Genomic DNA, 25,370 nt, shown 5'->3' with positions numbered 1-25,370 from the left:
CCATGTGGCTCCGAAATGATTGTGGGGCAGGGTAGATCACGACAGAGCTGTACTGAACACACCTTCAATGTGTTGCCAGTCCTAGGTGCAATGCATACTGGACGGTAAATGATATTGTATTGTGTTGTGACACCAATTAAACAGATACATCTAAGTATTACTGAAACAATAAACACTGTAAAAATTGCCTCAGTGAGGGTTGGTCAAGCTAAAGGGACGCCGAGTGCTCACGTTCTCCCCTGTTTGCCTTCCAGGTGAGATCACGACCACCTCACTGCTGGACAGGGAACAGAAGTCGGAGTATATCCTGATTGTCCGAGCCGTTGATGGAGGGGTCGGGCCCACCCAGAAAACCGGCATTGCCACGGTAACAACTCTAACTATGACGACTAAAATTGCAGAAAAAAAACTGTTACTTTTTACCATTTAATTAAGCTAAGTAAGTGACCCCCCCAGTCCAGGGCAGGCTCCAGGCAGGGAGACTGAACTGCTCCTTCACCCCTAATGCCTCTTTTCCACTGTACTGCGACGCCAGGGCCATGCCACCAGGGCCATACCGAGCTCTCACGTTACGGTTTAGGGGAGCCTGGGTTGTTTTTCCACTGCAGAGCCGAGCCATGCTACTGACGTCACCCGCAACGAAAGACAATTGTTATTAATTATTGTTATTAATTAACTCAGTTTGCCAAATGATGCACAAACAAATGGTGTTAAAAAATTAATAGAGCAACGGTATTGCTATATTTTGTAAATATATTTATTTTAGAATCCTCAAATTTTACTGATTACATCGACTTAATAAAGTTCAGTTAGTTCTGTTGAAGGGGGAAAAATATGATTTGCCAAAGATATCCCGTTTTAAAGGTAGTTCTTGTTTTTTCTAGAGCTGTTTTTTGTTTGGGTGCTTAAAAAAAGAAGCTGCACGAGCGCAACGTAGTTGTATGTATGGTACAGCTGTGTTTTGTTTTACTATATTTTTGTAAATAAGTTTAGAATTTTTTTTCCCACATTTTTTTTCTTTATATTAGTATAATAAAGGTCGAGAAATCTGGTCGACTTTTGTGTTTTTGGGTGTGTGAGTTAAGTGTACTGTACCCGCGGTTTATGCCCGGGCATAAACTTTCTCATTTCTGACACACGACTACAGATCTTCCTGAACACTTCTATCTGCCCACAGAGAAACTAGAGCCTGCACTTCCTCAGCACCCCATGGCTGTACTTTCCTCTCATCACACTCGCTGCCTGCCATGTTGTTTGTTTGTTTGTCTTTCCGGAATGTACTTACTGCTGATGACGTAATGACGAAAATCCTTAACCCTGCCCCTGGCTCGGCTCGGCTCGCAGCCGGATTCAGATGTCTTGTGAGGCCGGAGTTTCATGGTTTGGTTCTCACTCGACTCGACAAATAGCCAGTGGAGAACCACCCGTACCGTACCGAGCCCTCACGGGTCGGATGTGCCAGTGGAGAAGGGGTGTTAGAGACTGAATGAACCATTGCTTGTGCAAGCGAGGCCCTGCTCTGCAGATTAAGATAAAGGTTGATCTAACCCACATAAAGAAACCACGTAAGCTGAGTGTAGCCCACGGGAGGGGATTTCCTGTTTTCTGACTGTAGAATGAATCACTTGCCTCCCATTTCTTCTAGGGGGCAGGTCTGCATGGAGCAGTGATACATTCAGAGATCTGCTGCCTGGTTTGGCATTGCATTGTATTATTGTATTACTTGTATTGTAACGCTTGAAATGTTTTTGCTTACGATTGTAAGTCGCCCTGGATAAGGGCGTCTGCTAAGAAATAAATAATAAAATAATAATAATTGAACAATTGTCTATAAGGGTTCTTTCTGCATTGGCAGGCAAATGGTTTGGTAGTCTGGCAGTAGTGCTAAAAACTGCCTTTGTCAACCCACTTGTTTATTCCTGTGTTGTAGGTTAACATCACATTATTGGACATCAATGACAACCCCCCAGCGTGGAGAGATGAGCCCTATCAAGTGAATGTCGTGGAAATGTCGCCGATTGACACTGATGTTGTGACAGTGAGTAACACACAGTCCAAAGCATCTCCAATAGCAAGCCAGACAGGGGCAAAGCAATGGTTCTGCACTGGGGGGAATGGTAGCAGCAGCATAGGGCAGCTACAATGGGATGAGGCTGCCGTTGGTAGAATGGTACCACAGTACGATGACTCTACCCTTCCCAAATGATCTTCAGTGGCAACCCAGACAGGGGCACCCAACAGTGAGGGTCGGTGTCAATGGCATAATTAAAATGAGCTTCGAAATGAAAACTACTGCTTCGAGTGTTTTCTAGTGTTCATGCTACAGCAGCTTGTAGTCCTAAACACAGCATCCACCTGTTAATCACTTCATTCCAGTGTGCCTTAAAGAGAGATTATAAATAACAAGTGACCAGAATTAATGGAATACCAGAGCTAATTAAAATGTAGCCACAAGTGGTGAGCTTAATTACCAATACATAAAAGGCAGGTGTTCAAGCTGAAATAATAATAATAATAATAATAATAATAATAATAATAATAATAATAATAATAATAATAATAATTTACCCAGCTTAATTTTCTTCACTACCCCCATCACCATTGAGTAGCTTTGATTTCAACTAGGAAAAACATATATGTATATATTTTTTAATTCATTCTGTCCTTAGAAATTCGATTCCCAGTTAGGCTCAACAGGCCAAAGGGCCACTTCTCAGAACATTTGTCATGTTCTCATGTTTGTGAAACAAGTTGAGAACATGGATATCTGTGAACTGACAGTTTATAATAACTGGGTCATTACAAGTGGTTTACTAGTAATGGTGTTATTATGGCACCAGCATTGTAAAGCCTGTCCTGTGTAAATACACTTATTCCAGCAGTATACCATGTAAGAACAGAACCAATAGGTAGCTACCACGTTATTACAATGTTATTACCTGGTTATATATACACCTTAATCTAAAGTGCTACCAGTTTGGTTTTTTACTGTTAACCTTATTGTATTGCTAATTTCTTTGTGCTTCATTCAAACTATATCCCCAGAAGATGTAACTCAGCACTGCAGTTACTAGACAGTGATTCCAAATCTCTCCTCTTTTTTAATACAAGTTTTATTGAAAGTCTTTGCGTCTCTTACTGTTCTGCTGATGAGCAATTAAACAGCTCTGCCACCAGTCCTTTGTTGAAGTTGTTTGAGGGAGGATGACTACAGACAATCACAAAGAACAACAAAAAGAGAATAACTTGTTCCTCTAGCTCTGCTCGTTTGGGGAATTGAAAGAGTTGGAGTTTTTCGTTGTTTATATACTCTAACGAGAGTCTCTTTTACTCAGGATCGATTCGGGCTGACACTGTAGATTTCCCCTTTGTGTGTGTTTCTCGTTTTTAATCTGAAGGAGTGTGTCATGTTCTACTCAGCTGTCTAAAACTCTGGCTGGGCTAAAGGGATTTGGCATTTATAAGAGGCAGGTGCCTACAGCTTGTACTGAATTGGCTGTTCTGAGAATGTACCAGCAGAGGGCAGCATAACCTAGGGAATACACCTAATAGGGTCATTCCAGCTCACTTGGACCAAAGGCGGGTGCTTATCCACTTATGGCAGTGGCTTAATTGTGAGATCAGACCATACAATTACTGGTGTCTATTTCCATGTTATAGAGTGGCACTGAATACTATTCAAAGAGCCCCCCCCCCCTCTGTTTGACACTTTTTCACTGTCCTGAAGAAACACTTTTAAAGAAAAGCTTGACTATGAAGCTTCTTTAGCTTTCTTCTGTCTAACCGGTCTCTGTATCGCTCTCTCCCTCTCTACTTTTCTCCTTTTCTCTCGCTCTCTTCTCTTTTTCTCTCTCCCTATGCTATGTGTCCAGGTTCTGGCTGTGGATCCTGACCGTGCTGAGAACGGCTCTGTGGTGTACAGTATCAACCCGTCCAACAGGTTCTACATGATCAACAGCACCAGTGGCAAGATCCGCACCACGGGGGCCGTGCTGGACCGGGAGAGCAGGACAGCGGGGGAGCTGGAGCTCATGAGGAGGATCGTGGTGTCTGCCAGGGACCGTGAGTGTCTGTCTGTCTGTCTGTCTGTCTGTGTGTGTGTGTGTGTGTATGTGTGTGAGTCTATCTGTGTGTGTGTGTGTGTGTGTGTGTGTGTGTGTGTGTGTGTGTGTGTGTGTTTGAGTCTATCTGTCATTTTAACAATACAAAAACTTGCAAATAAAACTACTACCTGAACTGCTCCTTCCAGCAGCTTAGCTGTCTTGCTGGTTTTATAGCCTTTACAAAGATTTTATTCCTCAGTTAAAAAAAAAAATCATTTATCTATTGTTGTTGTTGTTGTTGTTGTTGTTGTTGTTGTAACTTTCTCTTTGGCCCCCTTTACAGGCGGGACTCCACCACTATACGCCACCGCCAGCACCACCGTCCAGGTGAATCTATTAGACTTGAACGACAATGATCCCGCCTTCCAGAACCTGCCATTCGTTGCTGAGGTGCCAGAGGGTCTGCCCATTGGTTCTTCTGTCTACCAGGTATCAAAAAGTAATTTTCAACAGAAAGGCTATCTGTGTGAAGGTGACTGGTCAGTGCACAGTCTAGTCAATGCTGCTGTCTCCCCCGCCCCCCCCCCCCCACCCCCTTCTCTCTCTCTCTCTCTCTCTCTCTCAGGTGTCTGTGCTGGACCCAGACGAAGCGGACAATGGGCTGGTCAGTTTTCTGATGCAGGTGGGGATGCCGCGTATGGACTTTGTGATCAACGGCTCGACTGGTCTGGTGACCTCCACTGTGGTGCTGGACCGGGAGCACACAGCCGAGTATTACCTGCGCGTGGTGGCGAGGGACGCGGGGCAGTTTCCACGCAGCTCCACCAGCACACTCACCGTCAGAGGTAACGCACACCCACAATGCAGATACACAGATAGAGATGTACTGACACACGCACACACACACACCGTGACACATACACACTCACCATCAGTGGTAATGCACACTCAGAACATAGATACACACAGAGACACACTGAGAAACACATACAGACAGTGTGTGTGTGTGTGTGTGTATATATATATATAATATACACACAGACAGACAGACAATGTCTAAAGTGAATAGGGCCCATTGTTTCTCAGGTACAGTATGATGAAGAATTACAATGTTTAACCACTAGATGGGGACAGTGCTTTTTAAAAACCTTCACTCCTATTAGCATGAATCTAACCTGACACTAAGGTAACATTAGCAAGTTCAAGATTTGTGCTATTTGGGGTCATCAGAAATATGTAAATGAGGTACAAATGTAACCCTTGTCTGTGAATGGGGCTGAGAGGGCTGAGTGCTTTCTCCTGGTCCTGTGATTGCAGTGCTGGATGTGAACGATGAGACTCCCACCTTCATCCCCTCCGTCTACAATGTGACCCTGCTGGAGAGCGTCCCCCGAGACCACACTGTCACCCGGCTGAGCTGCAGAGATGGGGATGCGGGGCTCAACGCAGAGCTCAGCTACTTCATCACAGGTGCGATCTGAATAATCCCTCCCCTCCCCTCCATACCCCCTCCCCTCCCCTTCTCGTACCCAGCATTCTAGCTTTGTAAGTGCCCAGTAGAGTTGCCCGGGGTGCCGTGTTGGTGTGAATGGCATGTCCTCAGTTCAGTCTCTGTTGTTGTGTGCTCTCTGTCAGGCGGGAATCAGGATGGAAAGTTCAGTGTTGGTTTCAGGGACGGGGTCATCCAGACAGTGGTCAGTTTGGACCGAGAGACCCAGGCCTCTTATACCCTCATCATAGAGGCTATAGGTAAGACACTTTCTTTATCTTTACTGTACCTACAGTGTTGGGGGGCACTGAGATGGATATTTACTGGAATATTCGGATATCCTTTTTTATCTGTTTTTTTTTTTAACTGAAGAAATCATGATTTATTGTCCTGCAGGGAAGTTGACAAATGTTTTGTCAAATAACTTAATCATTGTGGTAAGAAATGTTTCATCATTGCATGTTTGAAATGATGGCTAAGCACTATATTGCTGCAGTTCTCTCCACCATCTTCTCTCTCCTTCTTCCACTCATCTCTCTTAATTTCCCCCACCCTCTCTCCCCCTTCCTCTTCATCCTATATCCCACACCTTCCTCTCCCCTTCCAACTCTCCACTCTCTCCCTCGGTAGACAATGGTCCTGCAGGGAGCAGGCGCACTGGCACTGCCACTGTGAACATCATCGTGCAGGACGTCAACGACAACCGACCCATCTTCCTGCAGAACAGCTACGAGACCAGCGTACTGGAGACCATACCAGAATCAACCAGTATAGTGCAGGTACCGAACCAGTCCCAGCCATTATAGTGTGTTAATAACTCCAATAATAATGGAGATACCAAACCAGTACAAACCATTATACTATGACAATAACTCCAGTATTGTGCAGTTAGTGAACCAGTCTGAACCATTATACTGTGTTAATAGCTTCTGCCAGTTCTGTTGTCAATTCAATGCTTGTCTTCTTTCTATTCCTTAAGGATATTATCGTCAAGTATTGCTCATTCTTGTTAGACAGCTTTTTGGGTCTTCCAGTCCTGGGTTTGTCAATTACAGATGATGTTTCTCTGTACTTGTTGATTATGCTTTGGATACCACACCTAGAAAATCGAATGATGCAAGCTATTTCACTCAATGTTTTTCCTTCTTTTTGCAAGGGAAGGTTGTTATAATAGTAGAAAACACTAGTGGAGGCTTTGAGTAAATTGTTGATGCTCATAATGCATCAGAGTAGAAAAATGCAACATGTCTAAGACTTTTGCACAGCTGTGTGTGTGTGTGTGTGTGTGTGTGTGTGTGTGTGTGTGTGTGTATATATATATATATGAAAAGTTTAAACCAAAGGATATCCATTTCAACATAATGATCACCCTTTTTCTTGCTTTTTGTTTTTGTTAAACTGGGTGATGTGTTTGGATGCCCCTCCCCCCCCCCCCTCCCCCCTCCCCCAGCTCAATGAACAGTGCCTGTTTCATGCCGGCCCTGGCTCCCTGTCATTGCCTGCCCTGTCTCAGAACCTGGAGCCCAGGGCAGGGGGAACACAGACACCCCCTGTCCCAACCGCCCTCGCAGGAAGAAAGGGGCGCTTGTAGTACAAACTGCCCTCCGCTCCCAAAACTTTCACTCTCAACACTCCCCCGGTCTCTTTTATTTCCTTAGAGAAACAGAGGAGCCAGAGACTACACATTGAGCCTTTGTTATTTTGGCTCATGCCAACATTATTTTATTTTCCTCTCTCTCTCTCTGTGTGTGTGTGTGTGTGTGTGTGTGTGTGTGTGTGTGTGTGTGTGTGTGTGTGTGTGTGTGTGTGTGTGTGTGTGTGTGTGTGTGTGTGTGTGTGTGTGTGTGTGTGTGTGTGTGTGTGTGTGTGTGTGTGTGTGTGTGTGTGTGTGTGTGTTAAAGGAAATCTCTCAGATCTGTTTCCTAATACATTATATATATATATATATATATATATATATATATATATATATATATATATATATATATATATATATATATATATATATATATATATACACAGTATATATATATATAGTTTATTTAATCCTCAAAGGTCTAGTTTTGATAGGACATAAAAACTGTAAACTGATTCAGTATGACTGCTACATGTAAGGTCACTTTAAGGTTTAATTCTGAAAAAAGTAAATATGAAGCATCCATCTAAAAACTATTTTATTAAAAAATAAAAAGGCTACAAAATAATATCATCCAGTAACAAGCTAGAGTGAAGCGGTGAAGAGAAAAAAAAAAGGAAGTGCAGGAAGTCAAGACAAGAAAGACAAGAACGCATTTTAAAAGAGTCTTCAATCCGTGCAGCAGAAGCCCATTCTCTGTGTCGATGCGTAACTTGCTGTTATCAGTCGCTATTGCTGTGCCGTCAAAAATCATTGTGGAAATGCGCAAGTGATTTGGGGAAATTCAGATTTACCGAAAGAGATCAAGCGTTTAGTCGTACTAAAATAAAACCTAGTTTGACATTTTGATGGCAGTGTCCATTTAAACTGTCTAAAAGTGTATTTTTAGTACCACTGCGTATCTTATGGTGGAGTGTTTAAAAGTAATGGCTCATTTTCTTTTCTAACAATGGGCTGTTTCTTTTTAGTACTCCAGGTTGTCTGCAGCAGTAAATTCCAGGACTAAGCAAAGACCACTAGCTGTAGGGCATGTTTACTGTACCGAACCAAGGATTTAAACCATAACAAGCAACAATGTAAAGCACACTCGTGTCAGTCAGCCTCTAGAGAAATATGGGAGGGTTATCATTTTCACCTGTTTGCTGCTTGTGAAATAAACATAAGCAATCTTACTGTCAGCAGGAACAATCGCTTTGCACTATGTGGCTTTTCTATACAGCATTAGAATATATCAGTGCTCCAGTTATTGAATTGGAGAAAATAATCCACATCCTGGGGTGCCTGCTCATTGTCATTCACTTAGCTATGCTGTTCATTTTGAACCGTGTCCCAGAACAGCTCGCTACACCAACAGTTAGAAATGAAGTGGAGATAGGCTTAGGACAGAGGGCAGGAGACACTTCTTCACACAGAGAGTAGTGAGGGTATGGAATGGGCTACCTAGCCATGCTGTTGATGTTGAGTAGGGATCCTTTAAGACCTCACTTGACAAACCTTTGAGATCAATCAGCTACTGGGAACCGGATGAGCTTAGATGCGTCGAACAGCCTTCTCTCATCCGTACATTTTCTTTAGTTCGTTTTTTCTTATGTGCTAACATTCCCAGTAATGCAGTACATACACCCCCCCTGCTGGTGGTGGTCAGTGGTCACATCTTCGTAGACTCAATGATCTGGAGCTGCTGTTCTGCACACCGCGGGCTGAGCTGCTGCTGGGCGTGTTGTCGAGTCCTGCGCTGCAGGGGGCGCTGTGCCAGGGACAGGGGCCGGGTGCGGCGGAAAGAGGACAGGGAGCTCCGGAGGGACCCCAGCCTCTTCCAGAGCCGTAGCTGTGGCTCGCTGGCGTCAGCGGAGTGGTATGGCATGCACTCCCGCGGCCCGTAGCGAGCCTCCTCCAGAGAGGCAGGCTTGCAGAGCGCTAGGAAGAGAGCGCAGGTGATGAAGAGCAGGACGATGCACAGCACAGCCAGCAGGATGGGCAGGGCAGGGCTGGGCAGGGGGGCAGGGGCCAGGCTGGGGCTGGGGGAGGGAAGAAGAGTCTGCAGGGAGCCCAGCGGAGGGACGGACACTGAGCTATTCCCTGTCGCGCTCATCTCTCCTGGTGGGGAAAGGAAATGCAGGGTCAGTCAGTTAAACAGAAGACAATAAGTTAAGTGAATATTAAAAGGAGTTGACAAAGTCAACCTTATCTAATATTTCTAAGCGCAGCACAGAAACCAGGACAATGGGAGCCACTGGAGAACTTTCATGATTTGAGGATGTCCTTCTCAAAGATCCTGACAGTTAGAAGAGGTTTTCAGTGCCACCATTACCTTGGCATAGAGAAAGGAAATGAATCCTGGGCTGAAATGTGTTTTTAAGAACAGAAAATACCCGCCAAGGTGAATTGATTTCCCTGCTTCACAGATTTGTGCATGTTTTACTAAATTGAGTGTATTAAAAAAGCACAACCCCCCCCCCTCCCCCAGTGGTTAAAGAAACAGGCTTGTAACCAGGAGGTCCCCGGTTCAAATCCCACCTCAGCCACTGACTCATTATGTGACCTTGAGTCACTTAACCTCCTTGTGCTTTGTCTTTCGGGTACATAGTTCACACACTCTAGTCTCTGTAAGTCGCCTTGGATAAAGGCGTCTGCTAAATAAACAAATAATAACAATAATAACACACTGGGGATGTAGCGAGCCTCATTACAGCATAATCAGCCCTCTTCAAACAAACTGATTGCTCTGATTTAAATTACATCGAATACCAAGCAGTGCCTCTTAGAAGCTTCGGTCTTTATGCAAACTCCACATATTCTATACATGTATAAGTATCTTAACCATTTCAAAATAAAAAGGATCAGAGCCATTTGCAAGGATAGTTAATAGTGTCTTATTACAAGGTCTCCCCTGCAGGGGTCAGTATTATCTGTACAAGAAGTGTGTGCCACTTATGGGCTGCTGAGGAGCTTTCAGCCATTCAAAGCCAAATGTCTGTTTGCGGTTTGCAAAAACACACTCACAACATCAAACGTAGCACATTTCTATTGTACTTTATTCTCGATCTCAGTAAGTCGTGGCACATCTTGAATTCCCATTTAAAACAGTGGCGTCGCATATGGGCAAGTACCTCATCCACCTAACGGAATTCCCTTCTAGTCATAAACAAACACGGAGAAGGCAGTTTGACTAAATAAATAAAGATGTGTATGATTAGAAACACTTTTTTTTGTTTTGATTGTGTAACTTTATAGTCATGAATTCTGTGATTAAACTACATTACACAGACTTATTACACATTATATTACACAATACAGAAATATTACACATGTTGTCTTTGGCATTTGAAGAAAATAGTCACACGTAAAGCATATTATAACACACAAATATAATAAAAGCATACTGTTTTTATAAGCATTGACAAAAACACACATACTATGTAAACACTGTACTAGGTTAATTTATATTCATTTAATGTCTCTTGAAGTTTGGTAATAAAAGACTATAGTTTTCAGAATAAGATTCTTTATCTGTCAAAACAGCTACATGTAAACATTCCAGACCTTTGCAGGTTGCAAGCTATAACGCATTCTTAATCCGTGCCCCTGCCTTCGCGCACTGTGTTTGTGATTTGTTTTGTGGAAGCTAAATCATTCTTTATTCAGGCTCACGGGAGACAGTTTCTAAGGCTGCAGGTCTCTTTTAGAGCGAGCCTTCCTTTTCTTCAATGCAGGCAGCTGGCACCGAGCAGAATAGAAAGTTTTCTCAAGTAGAGGAGAGAAGAAGAAGAAGAAGAAAGAACATTTGAAACGAGCTAAACAAAACAGAGATGTATTTGTTACCTCTTTTGCTTTTGCTTGAAGGAGATAAACATCTGCTTTGGCTCTGAGCTCCTGCCTCACTCCCTCGCTCTCTCTCTCTCTCTCTTTCCTACTCCCTGCTTTTCTCTCTCTCTCTCATTGCCTGTCTATCCTTTCTTTAGAAAGCGAGAGTGTAAGGGGGGTGTAGGGGGTTAGATTAGAACTCCAAATTTTTTTTTTTTTTTTTTTTTTAACTTTCCCATTTTCATCTTAAAAGTGACAGATTTTACACATTTTAAATTAAAAGTCAATTATAAATAAAAAATATATATTTTATCTTTTTAGATTGTTTTAATTTTAGTTGCTTAGCTTCCCTCCTCTCTAATCAAAGGTGGTACAGTCTGATCTCAATGGTCCATTCAGTACCTGCCAACACCCCCCCCCCCCCCCCCCCCTTCTCATGGTAATGAGGGTTCACAGATAGCAAGCAGGGCCTCTTTTATCCTCTGAAGTAAATGTATGAGTGGGAACAGCACTTCACATCACACTGAGAGGAGACTGGAACACCATGGGCTGCCAAACCATTAAGCTTTTGTTTCCTTTAGTAGAGCTAACACTGCATTTGAAAAATGGGGAGAGTAAAAATCCAGCTGATTTCTTATAAAACTAGTGGTGAAAAACTCATATTTGTAGGAGTCTTAAACTAACATTTGTTTGAAATAGTTTTTATCTCTTTTTTATTTGTATTTTATTACGTTTGTACTGGTCAAAAAGACAACCCCATTACAACTAATTAAACAGAGTGTCCTGTATGGGAATAGGTTATACAATGGCAAGCCTGAGACTGGTTGACTGTTCTGCTGTGGGGAGTGGAGTTATAATTCTGCAGTTTAGGAGACTGCGTGTTGAAAGACTTCAATGGAAACAGAGACAAACCTACAGTATCGCAGGCCTATTTTAGTTTTTATTGTATTTAGTGAACTTAAAAAGAGGATCAGCCAATAAATACACAAATAACCCAAAGGGACATTACCAGCTAATTTGATTAACAATTTCCAATATATATTTTTTTCTTTCGTTGTTTCCACCTGGTACAAACTATCCAACACCAAGAGATCTCAAATAGCTGTGCTGCATCAAAATCAGGGTCTCCTGTATAGTGTGTGTAGTTCTCACTCCACACAGCAGCTGTGTCTGGTACGGCTCAGACAGGGGAATGCTTTCGGCACTGTGTTTGCAGGTCCTGTAAACTGTGACGGCTCCTCTGATGCTGTCCAGTCTCCCTACTGATCCCCCGCACTGTTTGGATTTCTCGGAGGCCAGCCTTTGAGCCGGCCAGCGTGAGTGACAGAGATGGAGTGTGTTGCAGTCAGTGCGGGTGGGTGGGTGAGGGTTGGTATGTGCATACTCAATCTAATATGGGTTTAAAAATAGATTCATTATTCTGACAAAGTTTTGTGCAGTAGATCCAGTTGACTTAGCTACTTAGCTAGAGCCTCCTCATATTGATGTCATTTTAGTGACACTTCTTCATCTAAACAAGGTAGTTTTAATAACCAGGACTCCCATTGCATAGCAGTTTGATACATTCCTGGTTTTGCTATGAGTTTAATAAGACAAACACAACTATACACTGTGGCCAATCAAGCCGGTAGTAAAACCTGGAATGGGTGAAACCGCTCTGCAATAAGAGTCTTATTTCCATCCATGCAGGATTGGGGGGTTGAAGTGCAAGTACTGTTTTTTTTTTTTTATTTACAAGAGCATGTTGCCTTTTTTTCATTTATTTTTTTGTTTGTCTTTCTTCCCTGACTAAAGAGGACACCCATATCCTCCCACTGCTGTAAGTAGTATCAGTGGCATGGCTGTGTTCCGCGCCTGACAGCTTCAGGGGGGACAAGGCTTCTGTAAACATGCCAGAAAATCATTACAAGTGTTGTGACTTAAACAGGGCACCAGGGAAATTTGAGAATCGTGCGTTCGTCCAAAACCGGATAAGAGGACGACAGAGAGGAACTGGATATGCTGGATCTCTATGAACAATAATGTAAAATAAAAATAAGTGACTGTGTCATGAATGTGCACCAGTGGGTGCTGTGGAGCTGTTAAAACATGCACTTCCTTGCTCTTGTCTATGAGCATTCCAGTGTATACTGTATTTGTGTCTGTGTTTGTTTGGGGAAGCGAGGAGAGAGAGGGGCACTGCGTAGTTAAGGGCTAATATGAGCTTGCTGTATCTTCTGCATGTAGAGTATGTTAGGGTGGGGCAAGGGGTGGTGATGATGATGATGGGGGCTGTGATGTTTTATAGATTTTTTTATTTTTATTTTTTTTTTACTGTTTTCGGGTAAAAAAAAAAAAAATCTGGTAACTCACATTTGTCATTTAAAAAAAAAAAAACTGTTTTAATTTGGTTTTACATCCAGACACGCACACAGAATAGGATGCAACCTGGTCCTATTTTCTCATAAAATAAAATTAAATACCATAAGCTATATGTTTAATTATACTTCCCTTTTAATGCATTTTTTAAATAATAAAAAAAAGAATAAAACACCAGTTATAATTTTAAAATTAATAAAAACACTATTTAAAACCACTTACAAGCCCCTCAATTAAATGTCCGGGCTGTTTATTTCTTATTTGTTTTTCCTTTGTCTTTAATTGTAGGTCCAAGCCACTGATGCAGATGAAGGAGAGAATGGGAGAGTCCTATACAGAATTCTGTCCGGTAGGCAATACAGACTATGCTTTGAGTATTCGTGTTTCATCAGCTTTAGGCATCTCTCTTCTGTCCCCTCTACTTCCTCACTCTTTTTGTTTGGTTGGATCAAACTGAAACAAACACAAAATTGAAATGAAGGACGTGGAGGTTTCAGAAGTGTCATGATGCGGGTTCAGAATGCTTTTTGTTTCAAAGTCGATTTTGCCTTTTACAAACTAGTGTCTGATCTGGAGAGTGTCAGATAGAGAGTGCACAGTCAGCAAGGAAGCAGAGCTGCAGATTCTATTAGAATCATTTGGCTTTGTTCCTTTTTTCGGAATGTTAATTGAACATAAAGGCTTTTCTTTGTATCTTGTTGGTTGAAAATGTAAAGCTGTTTTGTTTTTTTTTAATTTTTTTTTGATCAATAAAGGTTTGTAAAAAATCAGAAGCAACTCAGAAAGCATGCATTCTACAAAGAGCAGCTAGGGGAACTTCCTGCAGTGACAACGAGTTTTAATTGAAGACAGAGGAGCTGTAAAACATTTCAGGGTGAAAGGTTATCAGAGGATGGGGAATCTATTTATCACACCAAGGTTCTCTGAATTAGATTAGGAGGCTGCCAACTCAATTGGAATAAAAATCCTAATCCTCCCAGATTTTTTAAAATTGTAATATATAAGATCAGATGGCTGTTTGAGCTTATATATACACTATATATACACATATAGGGACCCCTGAAACTTGCTTGAACCAGCTCACTGTGAGCCAGACATAATGTATTCCTGTTCCTATATGAAGCAATAGGATCTTATTTTACAGAATTTTCTAGTACGAGAAACCTGTTTTAAAAATCTTTCTTTTTCATCTCTTTCTCTCCTTCCTTCTTTCCTTTTTTCAAACACCCTCTGCCGTTCCCCTCTTCTTCTTCTCTTTGCTTTCTAAGGCAACGCCAACAGCATGTTCCGTATCCAGAGTGGGACGGGTCTGATCTCCCGGGGGCAGCTCCCCCTGGATCGGGAGGCCAGCGCTTCACACATGCTGGAGGTGGAGGCGTACAACAGTGACCTGGGCAGCATGCGGAGCACAGTGCGGGTACGACACACCGCTTCCTCAGAGCGGAGCACATAATGCACTTGCAATGTAAACTGCTTCACTGCTAAAATTACACTTTTGGGGCCGTCAAAAAGAAATGTGTTGTTTAGTTCAGTAGACTCTTAACTTTTTTAAATGACCGCCTCTCTATATAGGCAACGGTTGTATATAGACTGGATTAAAGCATCTGTGTGTCTCTATTTCTCTGTTCCCCTCCCCAGGTGATTGTGTATGTGGAAGATGCCAACGATGAAGCACCCGTCTTCACCCAGCAGCAGTACAACCGACTTGGGCTGAGAGAGACCGCAGGCATCGGGACATCCGTCATTGTGGTCCGAGCCACGGACAGAGACACAGGTACAGTAAGACAGGGGCCACAGACAGACACAGATACAGTAAGACAGGGGCCACAGACAGACACAGATACAGTAAGACAGGGGCCACAGACAGACACAGATACAGTAAGACAGGGGCCACAGACAGACACGGGCACAGTAAGACACCCTTGCATCTACTATCTATCTGAATCTACCACATCAAAAACTATGACCAGGAATTTACATATCGCCACATACACACAACTAGAACTGAAGAGTAGAAATTGAACAGAATCGGCTCTTCCAGAAAGATATCCAGTCATCTTTGCATGTGATTCAGCTTCCCGAAACACTAAAAAACATCTGGTCATCTGGTCTTTCTGAAGGAAAAAATAAACATTGCATAGTTCCTCTCTCCGTATTTTCATTTATTTTAGGAGGCTAACAAAGCTGTGTATTTTTAGCACCTCAAAGCATCTGCAGCTGAAAGCCACAGCTGGTAATAGACTGAAGTAAACTTGTGGTAAAAGCTGTGCATGCAGCTTGTGTTACACTGAGTTCAATCAAAATACAACACCTCATTATTTGTTAGTTTATAAGTCATTTTGGAATACAATTAGACAAGCATTTTATCAATAAAAACACACAAAGGAGTTGACACAGTCAGCTCAAACCATTACTTTAAGTGCAGTACAGAAACCAGGACCAGAGAACACAGCTGGAAATTTAAATGGAGATAGACTATGGACAGAGGGAAGGAGACACTTCTTCACACAGAGTGTGTAGAGGATAGGGAATGGGCTACCTAGTCATGTTGTTGAGGCAGAATCACTGGATCCTTTAGAATCCAACTTAACAAAGTTCTGAGATCAATCAGCTACTAGGAACCGGACGAGCTTCGATGGGCCTTCAACTGAACATTTGACACCTCACAAGACTCTGTGGGATGATATCTTTCCAGTTTGAGCTGGGTGATTCCAGTGCCTTTACAGGTTTAACAACATTAATAATTAAACACAGTAATCCAGGCATGGTTATCACATACCCAGCCCTTAGGCTAGCTATGCAAACCGCTAAAGCGCCCTCCACTAAATCCTAAAACATCCAATATATCACTCTCCAAAACTAAAATAGAATTCCTATACCTTATAGCAATGTATCAATATAAATGAGATATAAATTCAAAATTGTTCTTACCTTCCACTATATGGAAGTGTAGTTGTAGAATATAACGTAAAAACAAGAGCTGTCTTCAAAAGCAGAGATTTCTAAATACAACAAAACAGCAACCAGCTTTTTCAGAGATCTTCAGAGCATGGACCATGCAACTTGCAAGATCAAGTTGAGTGATAGTTGACTGGGGTTTTTTCTCCATTTAATACATCAGAAGACTCAATTAAATCTAATTATTTGCTCTGCTTTGACAGCTCTTATCTTTGTGTGAATAATATATTTCAGAAAGTACCGGTGACCCCCTTTTCAGGATTAATTGAACGTGAGCTCATGGCCCTCATGTTCCACCCCTCCTTTCCCTAAAAATTAGGTGAACTGGAGTTCACAGGGTCGTTGCTACCAAATACAATACAAGTATATTTGTATATATGAGAGAGACGTTTGTTTAATACATAACACCAGCTTGTACAAGTGTATATATCACAAAAACAGTAATCAAATATTTACAATAATAAACAAATAATCGCAGTTTCCACACAAGAATCCCAACCCCCAGCATCCTTTGCAAGCAACTAATTTACATGAGTCTGCTCTGGGAATATAACATTTTTTTCTGAATAGTGTGTTTTAACAATTTGTTTAATATTTCTGCTGACTTTATATATTTTTTTAAATATATTACAATATTTGTTGCAGTTTCACAAATGTTCAGTTTGTGTCCCAAAGATCGTCCTGCTTCCAGTAGCGGTCACAGTCTTGGGTCAGTTTCTGCTCTCAGTGAGTCTGTCAAAGCCACCACAGGTGTGGGTGACAGTCTTTAAAAGCCTGATACCTGCAAAAACTTAAATCTTGTTAGCAGGGCTCCTATCTCTACATTCTCATTCCCATCAACAGTGGAAAGACTTCAAATAAATTAAGCTGTTTCTATCAAAGAGCCATCTATCTCTGCCGTATACATATTTCACTCAAAAAAGGTACTGCACCTTGTACAAGGGAAGACTGGTTTTAGGGTCACTTGTGACAGCTGGCTTAAGAGCTTCACAGTAAGAGGACTATTAATGGACCTGTCTTTATCTTGGACAAGCTTAACCAACTCCTTAACCAGTACCAAGTCTCCTGAACCAGCATGACCAGCTGAAAACCATTAAACCACCCGCTCTGACCAGCATACACCAGTGCTAGAATTTCTTTAATTTACCGTAACTTTACAGTAACTCTCTGAATAAAACATTTTTAGAACATTTTCTCTTCTTCTAAAGCAAAATTATATGGAAAATAATTTTACTTTAGAAAATAATAAGCAGTAAGAAAATAGATTTTAAAGATTTGGTTTGAACTCCTTAAAAGAGCGACCAGTGATAGTTATTTGTGCCAACAAGAGGTATAGTAAAGGTTTGGTCAGCACTGTGGTATTGAATTTGTGTTGTTTTATCAGTCGACAGTCTGAAGGGTTCGTGATTCTGTTCCTCTGCTTATTTCCAGGGGACGGCGGAGCGGTGGCGTACAGCATCGTGTCAGGGGCAGACAGGAAGTTTGAGATTGACGTGAGCACGGGGCTGGTGACCACGCTTGATTACCTGGACTACGAGACGAAGACCAGCTACCTGATGAACGTGTCGGCCACGGACCAGGCGCCCCCCTTCCACCGTGGCTTCTGCAGCGTGTACGTGACCCTGCTGAACGAGCTGGACGAGGCTGTGGCTTTCTCGTCTCCCACGTACGAGACCGCGCTGCCCGAGAACATCGCCACAGGGACCGAGGTGGTGCAGGTGCAGGCGCGCTCCGCCGACAACCTCAACCAGATCACCTACCGCTTCGACCCCGACACCGCCCCCCCCGCGCTGGCGCTCTTCAGGATTGATGGCGTCACTGTGAGTGGGGGTTATTGCTGTTATTAGGATTTGTTTGGTTTTTTTTTGGGGGGGGGGATCAGGTTTAATCATCCCTTATAAAAGTTTATCACAGTTTGTTTGCACAGTAGTTTTGCAGTCTGCCCCCATGCTTTTCCCATGGTTATACTCTGCATTTACCATAGTTTATCCTGGTTGCCATATTTTTTTATTTGCTTTGCCGTACCTCTGTGCTTTGCAGTGCTTGCCTATGCTTTACCATGCTTTCACTGTCCTTTATTACACTTTGCTATGCTTTTATTATGGGAAACCTTTATAGTACATCATGGGGAAACATCTTTTCTTCAGTAGAAAGTACAGCTGAGTTTTATGATAATTTCAGTCCTGTATGATAAATATTTTCTCACATTTTTTTTTAAAACTATTATTATTATTATTATTATTATTATTACTATTATGTATTTCTTAGCAGACACCCTAATCCAGGACAACTTACAATTGTTACAAGATATCACATTATACATTATTTCACATAACACATTATTTTTTTACATACAATTACCCATTTATACAGTTGGGTTTTTACTGGAGCAATCTAGGTAAAGTACCTTGCTCAAGGGTACAGCAGCAGTGTCTCCCACCTGGGATTGAACCCACGACCCTCTGGTCAAGAGTCCAGAGCCCTAACCACTACTCCACACTGCGTACAGATCTACTGTACAGTAGCTAGTTGACTACCACCAGTACCATTGAATACAATTAGACCACCATTTTCAATTAGACTACACTTCTTTCTTTCCAATCTTTTCAATTTTTTCTTCCCTCTAAAGAGTCCTGTAACTGCTATTTCCACTCCTGTGTGTGTGTGTGTGTGTGTGTGTGTGTGCGCGTGTGTGCGCCTGACCGCATTTCATTCTGTTCTATTCTGATAATATGAGAATCCTGCCTGCTTTTCTGCCCAGGGTCGGATCACAGTGACTGGGCTGCTGGATCGGGAGAAGGGGGATTTCTACATGCTCACTGTGGTGGCTGACGATGGGGGGCCCAAGAAAGACTCCACTGTGGTGAGAAATGCATTATTCTATCTTGCTCTTATTGTATTACTTGTATTGTAACGCTTGAAATGTTTTTGCTTACGATTGTAAGTCGCCCTGGATAAGGGCGTCTGCTAAGAAATAAATAATAATAATAATAATTATTGGTGGTAATAGTGGCAGTAATACACAGATGGAAATAAGACTCCTGTTGCATAGCAGTTCCACCCATGCCAGGTTTTAAGACAAGCTTGATTAGCCACAGTGTTTAGGTAACAAGCCCAGGTGTATATCATTAAACCCATAGTAAAACCAGGAATGGATCAACCTGCTATGCAATGGGGATATTATTCTCTGTAACATTTGCATGGCTTTTTGTTGAACCTAATGCATTTACCAGTATCTTAAACTTTTAGTTATTAACTAGAACAGTGAGGTGCAAAGGGGTACAGATTGAGAGAGAGTTGGGGGCTCTGTTACAGTATAGAGGGGTACAGATTGAGAGAGAGTTGGGGGGCTCTATTACAGTATAGAGGGGTACAGACTGAGAGAGAGTTGGGAGCTCTGTTATAGTGTAGAGAGGTTGGGATTGAGAGAGAGTTGGGGGCTGTAGACTGAGAGAGAGTTGGGGGCTCTGTTATAGTGTAGAGGGGTTGGGATTGAGAGAGAGTTGGGGGCTCTGTTACAGTAAGATATAGTATAACATTAACCTTTTCTTCTCTTCTTCCCTTGCGACATGGAATTGCAGAAGGTAAGGCATGCATTTTAAGTGACACACAGGATAGAGGGAATGTCTCCACTCCTCCCCCCTTCCTCCCTGACTGGCTATTGCCTGGTTTCTGGCAGGTGTCCATCACCATTCTGGATGAGAATGACAACAGCCCAGAGTTCGACATCACTTCTGATTCGTCGGTGGACGTTCGAGAGGACACGCCCCCTGGGAGGAGGGTGGCGGTCGTGCTGGGGAGAGACAGAGATGCTGGGAGGAACGGACTGGTAAGAGAGACGATAGATAGATGCATTTATTAATGTATTTCTTTAAAGACTCAGATAGCAGGCAACAGATGATGGCAGTTGATTGTTAACAAGAACCCAAATGGTTCACCCAGAGTGCACTGCAGCTGCTGCCCATACAGACTGAGTGATGATCTGAATAAACCATTCCCCTTAGGAGACATTAAATCACAGGGTCCAGGATTAAACTGCGCAGAAGTCATTTATTTCAAAAACAAATTGCACAGTGCTCTATAAAGACCTTTACCTGTTGTCTGCTTGTGAGAAAATGACTGTGTTTGTTTGTGTGAGTGTGTGTGTGTGTGTTATTTGATTCAAAGAAGACCATTTAGATTTCATGCTCCCTGAAATTCTCTTTATAAATATCACAGGTCTTATAGTAAACAGCTACTAGTGAACGTCGTTGGCTATTTATCCCACCCACGCGAATGTCGGAGTTCTCACAAAAGCTGGCCAGCAATTTATGGAAAATAATTTTGCTTTGAAGAACAACATCAGGTTTAGCCAGGCAAGCAGAGATTCACCTGTTTGAACAGACAAATGAAAATATTGCAGCAAGATAAAACACAAGCAGACCACTGTTCCGCAGGGGTGCACTCGAATTCCATTTGCAGTTCTAGAGTTAAAATGCAATAACTGCATTAATGTACAGTGACATTAATGCAACCTGAAGGAGTGATGACCAAGACCTCTTATTGGCATTAGCAGCATTATAACTGGTCCCCATATCAGGGTGCTGTGATCTTTTTGCTTCCCTCTTTACTTTATTTCTTTATTTTTTACTTTATTGGATATATGCAAAACAATTAGTATTAAGCACTAAGTTGAAGGTAGCAGTTGTTAGTGATAATAAGAGACAAGGACATGTTAAAGCCTTGGTTATCAGTCCTTTAAAGAGGCACCCATGAAGGTGTTGCTTTTGATAATAAGGGATAAGGAAATGGATTTATAGCCTTGGTTACCCATTCTATGTGTGCTTGTGTTGCAGGTGAACTTCACACTGGTGGCGGGGAATGTCAGAGAGGCGTTTGAGATTCGCACCATCAACAACACGTACGGAGAGGTGTACATTGTGAGACCACTGGACAGGGAGGCCGTCGACCGATACCTGCTCACTGTGAGTGCTGGAGACACCCCAAAGAAAAAACCCCATGGCTAGTTCAACAAAAGTGGCGTTTGGAACACACAACTCAACTTACTGATAGAAACCTTACCTATCATTCACAACAGTTTAAATGTAACCTGCAGAATCCATTTACACTGAAGAGGAATTCACATTGCCTTTGACTCCAAAGGGTTGTTAAAGAGAGTAACATCTGTTAATGTTACAAAACTAAAAAAAAAAAAAAAAGAACTATTAAAACAAAATGAAATCCAAAATCAGTTTGACGAGCAGTCGTTTTTAATGTGTTGAAGAAATGTTTGTCAGTGAATTTAAGTTCCTTTTAGTATTTCGAAACGAAGAATTTAAGAATGCTGAAGAGCCTTTGCGTTGAAATCCTCGAGTCCTGTAAATGGCTGTGTGAATCTCCCTGTTGTCTCTAGTGGTGGGGGTTGTGCTGGAGCGAGGTGTTTGTGTGTCTCGTCAGGTGCGCGCGACGGACAATGGCTCCCCTCCTCGGCGGACTGACAGCGGGCTGACCATCAACGTTCTGGACGTTAACGACAACCCTCCAGTGATCCAGAACCCGGGAGGATATAACGTCAGCATCAATGAGGTAATTACTAGATAAACCAGACAACTGCCCTGTAGTTCCTTAAAGACCAGCTCGTAATGGGTGTGAAATAGCAGAGTTATCTTAATGAATGTATTCTTCCCGTTGTTAAGATTCACTGTGCATACCACCTTCTGTTTCTGTCATCTCATCGTGGGTCTAATGTGTGCCTGGACTGTTGCATTATTTTGTTTAAAGACCTTGATATTTGCGCCTCGAAGCTGAGAACTGATAGCCTGTCTGTGCCTGTGGGTGTGTGGTTGGTTTCAGAATGTGGGAGGAGGCACAGCTGTCATGCGTGTTCAGGCTACAGACCGGGACATCGGTTCGAATGGCATGCTGTCATACTACATCACCCAGGGCAACGAGGACCTGACCTTCCGCATGGACAGGGTCACCGGGGAGGTCGTGACCCGGCCATCACCCCCTGACCGGGAGAGGCAGCAGTTCTACCAGCTCTCCGTTACTGTAGAGGATGACGGCACCCCAGCACTGTCGGTGAGACACCAGATATTACACTAAATATACTATCCTTACACTATAAATACCTCACCTTTATATGATATATGCTTCTCTTTATATCATCCGTGCTGGGGGGAGGTAGCGTTCTATATTTTCATTTCTTATCACACTGCTGCAGCAGGGCCCTGTCTTTGACTTGCCTTTATCCTGGTACACTGCAGTAAACTCTTAGAAGGATCAGCTTGCAGTAGCAGTGTGGGAGGGGAGGGTTGTTGGTTGGTTAGTCATCTCCTGAGATGATGTTTTCCATTAATCCACAAACTGCAGTGGCCACTCTGTCCCACCCTAGCCCAGTGCTTATGACGCAGCTATCGGACCACATGGTTGCCTTGTCCTGACTCTGTTCTATTTTTAGTTATCGTCACAGTGGCGGAGCTGAATAACGCCACACTTTAATGCTTTATTATCCTGCTGGTGTTCTTTTACCCCAGGTGCGGTTTATTAACCCACACATTACCTTCACTACATAGCGAAATGAGGTCCACGTCAACGGTTTTTACTATAGATCATTAAAATAGACCCCAGTGCCTCATATCCGCCCATCATGTTAGCATTTTTTAAATGAAATAAAAATCCAGTGGTGTGTTGGGCTCTTGAAACTGCAGCCAGCCTGGACTGACCACTTTAAAGGGGCATTCAGAACTAAAGGGGCATTCAGAACAGAGAATAGGAGGCAGTTTTTTTACACAGAGAATTGTGAGGGTCTGGAACCAACTCCCGAGTAATGTTGTTGAAGCTGACACCCTGGGATCCTTCAAGAAGCTGCTTGATGAGATTCTGGGATCAATAAGCTACTAACAACCAAACGAGCAAGATGGGCTGAATGGCCTCCTCTCGTTTGTAAACTTTCTTATGTTCTTATGTTCTTTCCTCTTCCTGTATTTCAATATACTGTTGTGTAGTGTTGTGAAGTTCAAAGTTAAGAAATCGATTAAACTAATTCCTCAACCGCATTGACAAACACTTCTGAAGCACATCTGGTTTCTTTTTTTTCTTTTTTTTTATTTCGCAATGTGTTTTTTTCTATTTTTTTTTTCTAATGTATTATTTTTCCTATGACTCACAACAGCCAGAACAAAATGTCTCGACCTTTTAGCAGGTGATACAGTTGATGATACAGACTTCTTTCCACTTTCTGTGTTGAATTAAAGTAAATCTTGTGTCGTATATACCGTACATGTATTTGACACACCATCTGATTCTCTCCCACGACTGATCAAAGCTGCCTGGCGGTTAGCTAAAGCCATCTGCCGAACAGCTGTTCTGTCTGAATGAATAAAATCAAGACAGGGAAACCTATTTTTAATTTTGATCATTTGTATATTGGTGCCAGCAATCACAGGGGCTGTACCCTGGAGATGTACCATCAGTTCCTTACCAGTAAGGCTACAAGTAGTAACCTTCAGGTGGGAAGCTGGTGTTCTAAAAATTAGCAGGGAGTCCCACTCTTTCACACTTTTGAAATGGAGAATCGCAGCAAGTCAACACTCCAGTAGTATAACACAGAATTGTATATCTATGTATTTATTTATGTATGCATGTATGTATGTATGTATGTATGTATGTATGTATGTATGTATGTATTTATTTATTTAACATCCTTAGTGCCAATCAAGGCATGCCTGACCAACAAAGAGGTACCAAGTGATCTTGAATCACAGTGCACACAGTGGCCCGACACTTGGCAGTGCAACATCCAATACCCTTCACATTGTTTTGTACTTTTGAAATGACAAATATATAGGTCAGCACGGTGCTCTGCAAGTCTGGTGCAGTTTGAAGGAAACAGTATATACCTGTGCTATAAAAAGTACCTGGCTTTGCAAATAAATCTTATTTCTTTACCACGATTTCAGTAGGGGAATAAACTAGGGCTTGCTCAGCTTACCCCTGTTTGGTATTGTTTTCTGGCCCGGTGTTGTGACTGTGTTGGGGGTGCTCGTGGGTGGTAGCATAATGAATGGAAGGTGGCTTAATTAGTGCTGCAATGATTCGTCGACTTAACCGACTACCCGATTTAAAAAAAATCTATATTGACTCAAATTTTATCGGTCGAGTGGTCTTCACATTTTCAAGGTGGCGGACGAGGCTCGTGTATGTTCACCTGTTCCTGGCAAAAGTAGGAATAAAACTTCGAAAGCATGGGAATATTTCACAACTTCCTCAAACGAACAAGTGTCCTGCAAAATCTGCAAAGAGGAATTTGCGTGTCACAGCAGCACATCATCATTGCTGGAACATCTCAGAAGAAAATATCCATGTGCTGAATGCAGAACGCAAGTCGGGCGAGGAAGACGATGAGACAGGGTAAGTTTAATCTAACATTCTTTTACCTGATTTCTATAAAAAACTATATATATATTCAATATCCAGTTATTGACAATGTTGTAACGTTCTTGGTTCCCGCAGGCACAGGTTTCTCACAGGCAGAGGTGGGGTGCGAACCCAGGACCTCCCGCTCTGAAGCATAGCGCCAATACCGCTGTACAAAACAGCCGTCTCCCTTGCAGGAGCTGTTTGATTGTGTCACCTACCAACTCTGACCCCTACCCCCGTGCATGCTTCAATATATTTGCTGTGCTAACACTGCAACATGTTAAGTAAAAAAAAAAAAAATGCAACTACGTTTAAATGCATTTCAATAATAAACCTACATGTCTAACTAATCTCTACGTATCTCATAGTTAAAGGGGCAAAATAACTGCAATAAATACAATAGGTAAGATTTGTATTTTATACTCCAAAATGTAGTGGTGCCCGTCTGAGTAAATGAATGTATATCACTTGAAGCTGGCTACACTTTATGATCTTTCTCCAAAAAGAATTAAAAATGAAGGTGGTTATTTATTTCATGTCTGCCCCGTTCCTGCCCACTCACCCTCAAACACGTTTACCTCCCGTTTAAACGTTATAATTTCAGGTATGGTTTTTGTATTTTAAATAATATTCTTTTGTATTTATTTAGCTACAGATCAAGGAGACTTTTAAAATTATGCGT

The 25,370-nt window shown here is 42.3% G+C and overlaps 2 protein-coding genes across 2 annotated transcripts in view; one reads left to right on the top strand and one right to left on the bottom strand.

Annotated features, from left to right (window-relative positions):
• Positions 1–25,370, top strand: part of LOC117415382 (cadherin-23-like) — a 185,392-nt gene that overhangs the window by 110,111 nt on the left and 49,911 nt on the right. Inside the window, exons 21-37 of the mRNA XM_059026260.1 lie at positions 255–367; positions 1,931–2,038; positions 3,873–4,062; positions 4,387–4,532; positions 4,669–4,888; positions 5,361–5,513; positions 5,679–5,792; positions 6,163–6,311; positions 13,619–13,679; positions 14,599–14,747; positions 14,969–15,104; positions 17,720–18,108; positions 19,050–19,151; positions 19,968–20,117; positions 21,124–21,252; positions 21,725–21,853; positions 22,121–22,348. Coding sequence (XP_058882243.1) covers positions 255–367; positions 1,931–2,038; positions 3,873–4,062; positions 4,387–4,532; positions 4,669–4,888; positions 5,361–5,513; positions 5,679–5,792; positions 6,163–6,311; positions 13,619–13,679; positions 14,599–14,747; positions 14,969–15,104; positions 17,720–18,108; positions 19,050–19,151; positions 19,968–20,117; positions 21,124–21,252; positions 21,725–21,853; positions 22,121–22,348 — 2,666 coding nt within the window. The remainder of the gene's footprint in view (positions 1–254; positions 368–1,930; positions 2,039–3,872; positions 4,063–4,386; positions 4,533–4,668; positions 4,889–5,360; positions 5,514–5,678; positions 5,793–6,162; positions 6,312–13,618; positions 13,680–14,598; positions 14,748–14,968; positions 15,105–17,719; positions 18,109–19,049; positions 19,152–19,967; positions 20,118–21,123; positions 21,253–21,724; positions 21,854–22,120; positions 22,349–25,370) is intronic.
• On the bottom strand, positions 7,688–11,120 carry LOC117415384 (uncharacterized protein C10orf105-like). The gene is made up of 2 exons (XM_034025658.3): positions 10,991–11,120; positions 7,688–9,265 (listed from the first exon to the last, which is right to left on the bottom strand). Exon 2 carries the CDS (start codon positions 9,258–9,260, stop codon positions 8,817–8,819), a length of 444 nt encoding a protein of 147 aa, XP_033881549.2. The 5' UTR covers positions 9,261–9,265; positions 10,991–11,120; the 3' UTR covers positions 7,688–8,816.

This window comes from Acipenser ruthenus, chromosome 7 (assembly GCF_902713425.1).
Source record: "Acipenser ruthenus chromosome 7, fAciRut3.2 maternal haplotype, whole genome shotgun sequence".
In the NCBI taxonomy this organism is placed as follows: Eukaryota; Metazoa; Chordata; class Actinopteri; order Acipenseriformes; family Acipenseridae; genus Acipenser; species Acipenser ruthenus.
Note: the sequence above shows the minus strand (reverse complement) of the source record. Positions and strands in the feature narration are given on the sequence as shown.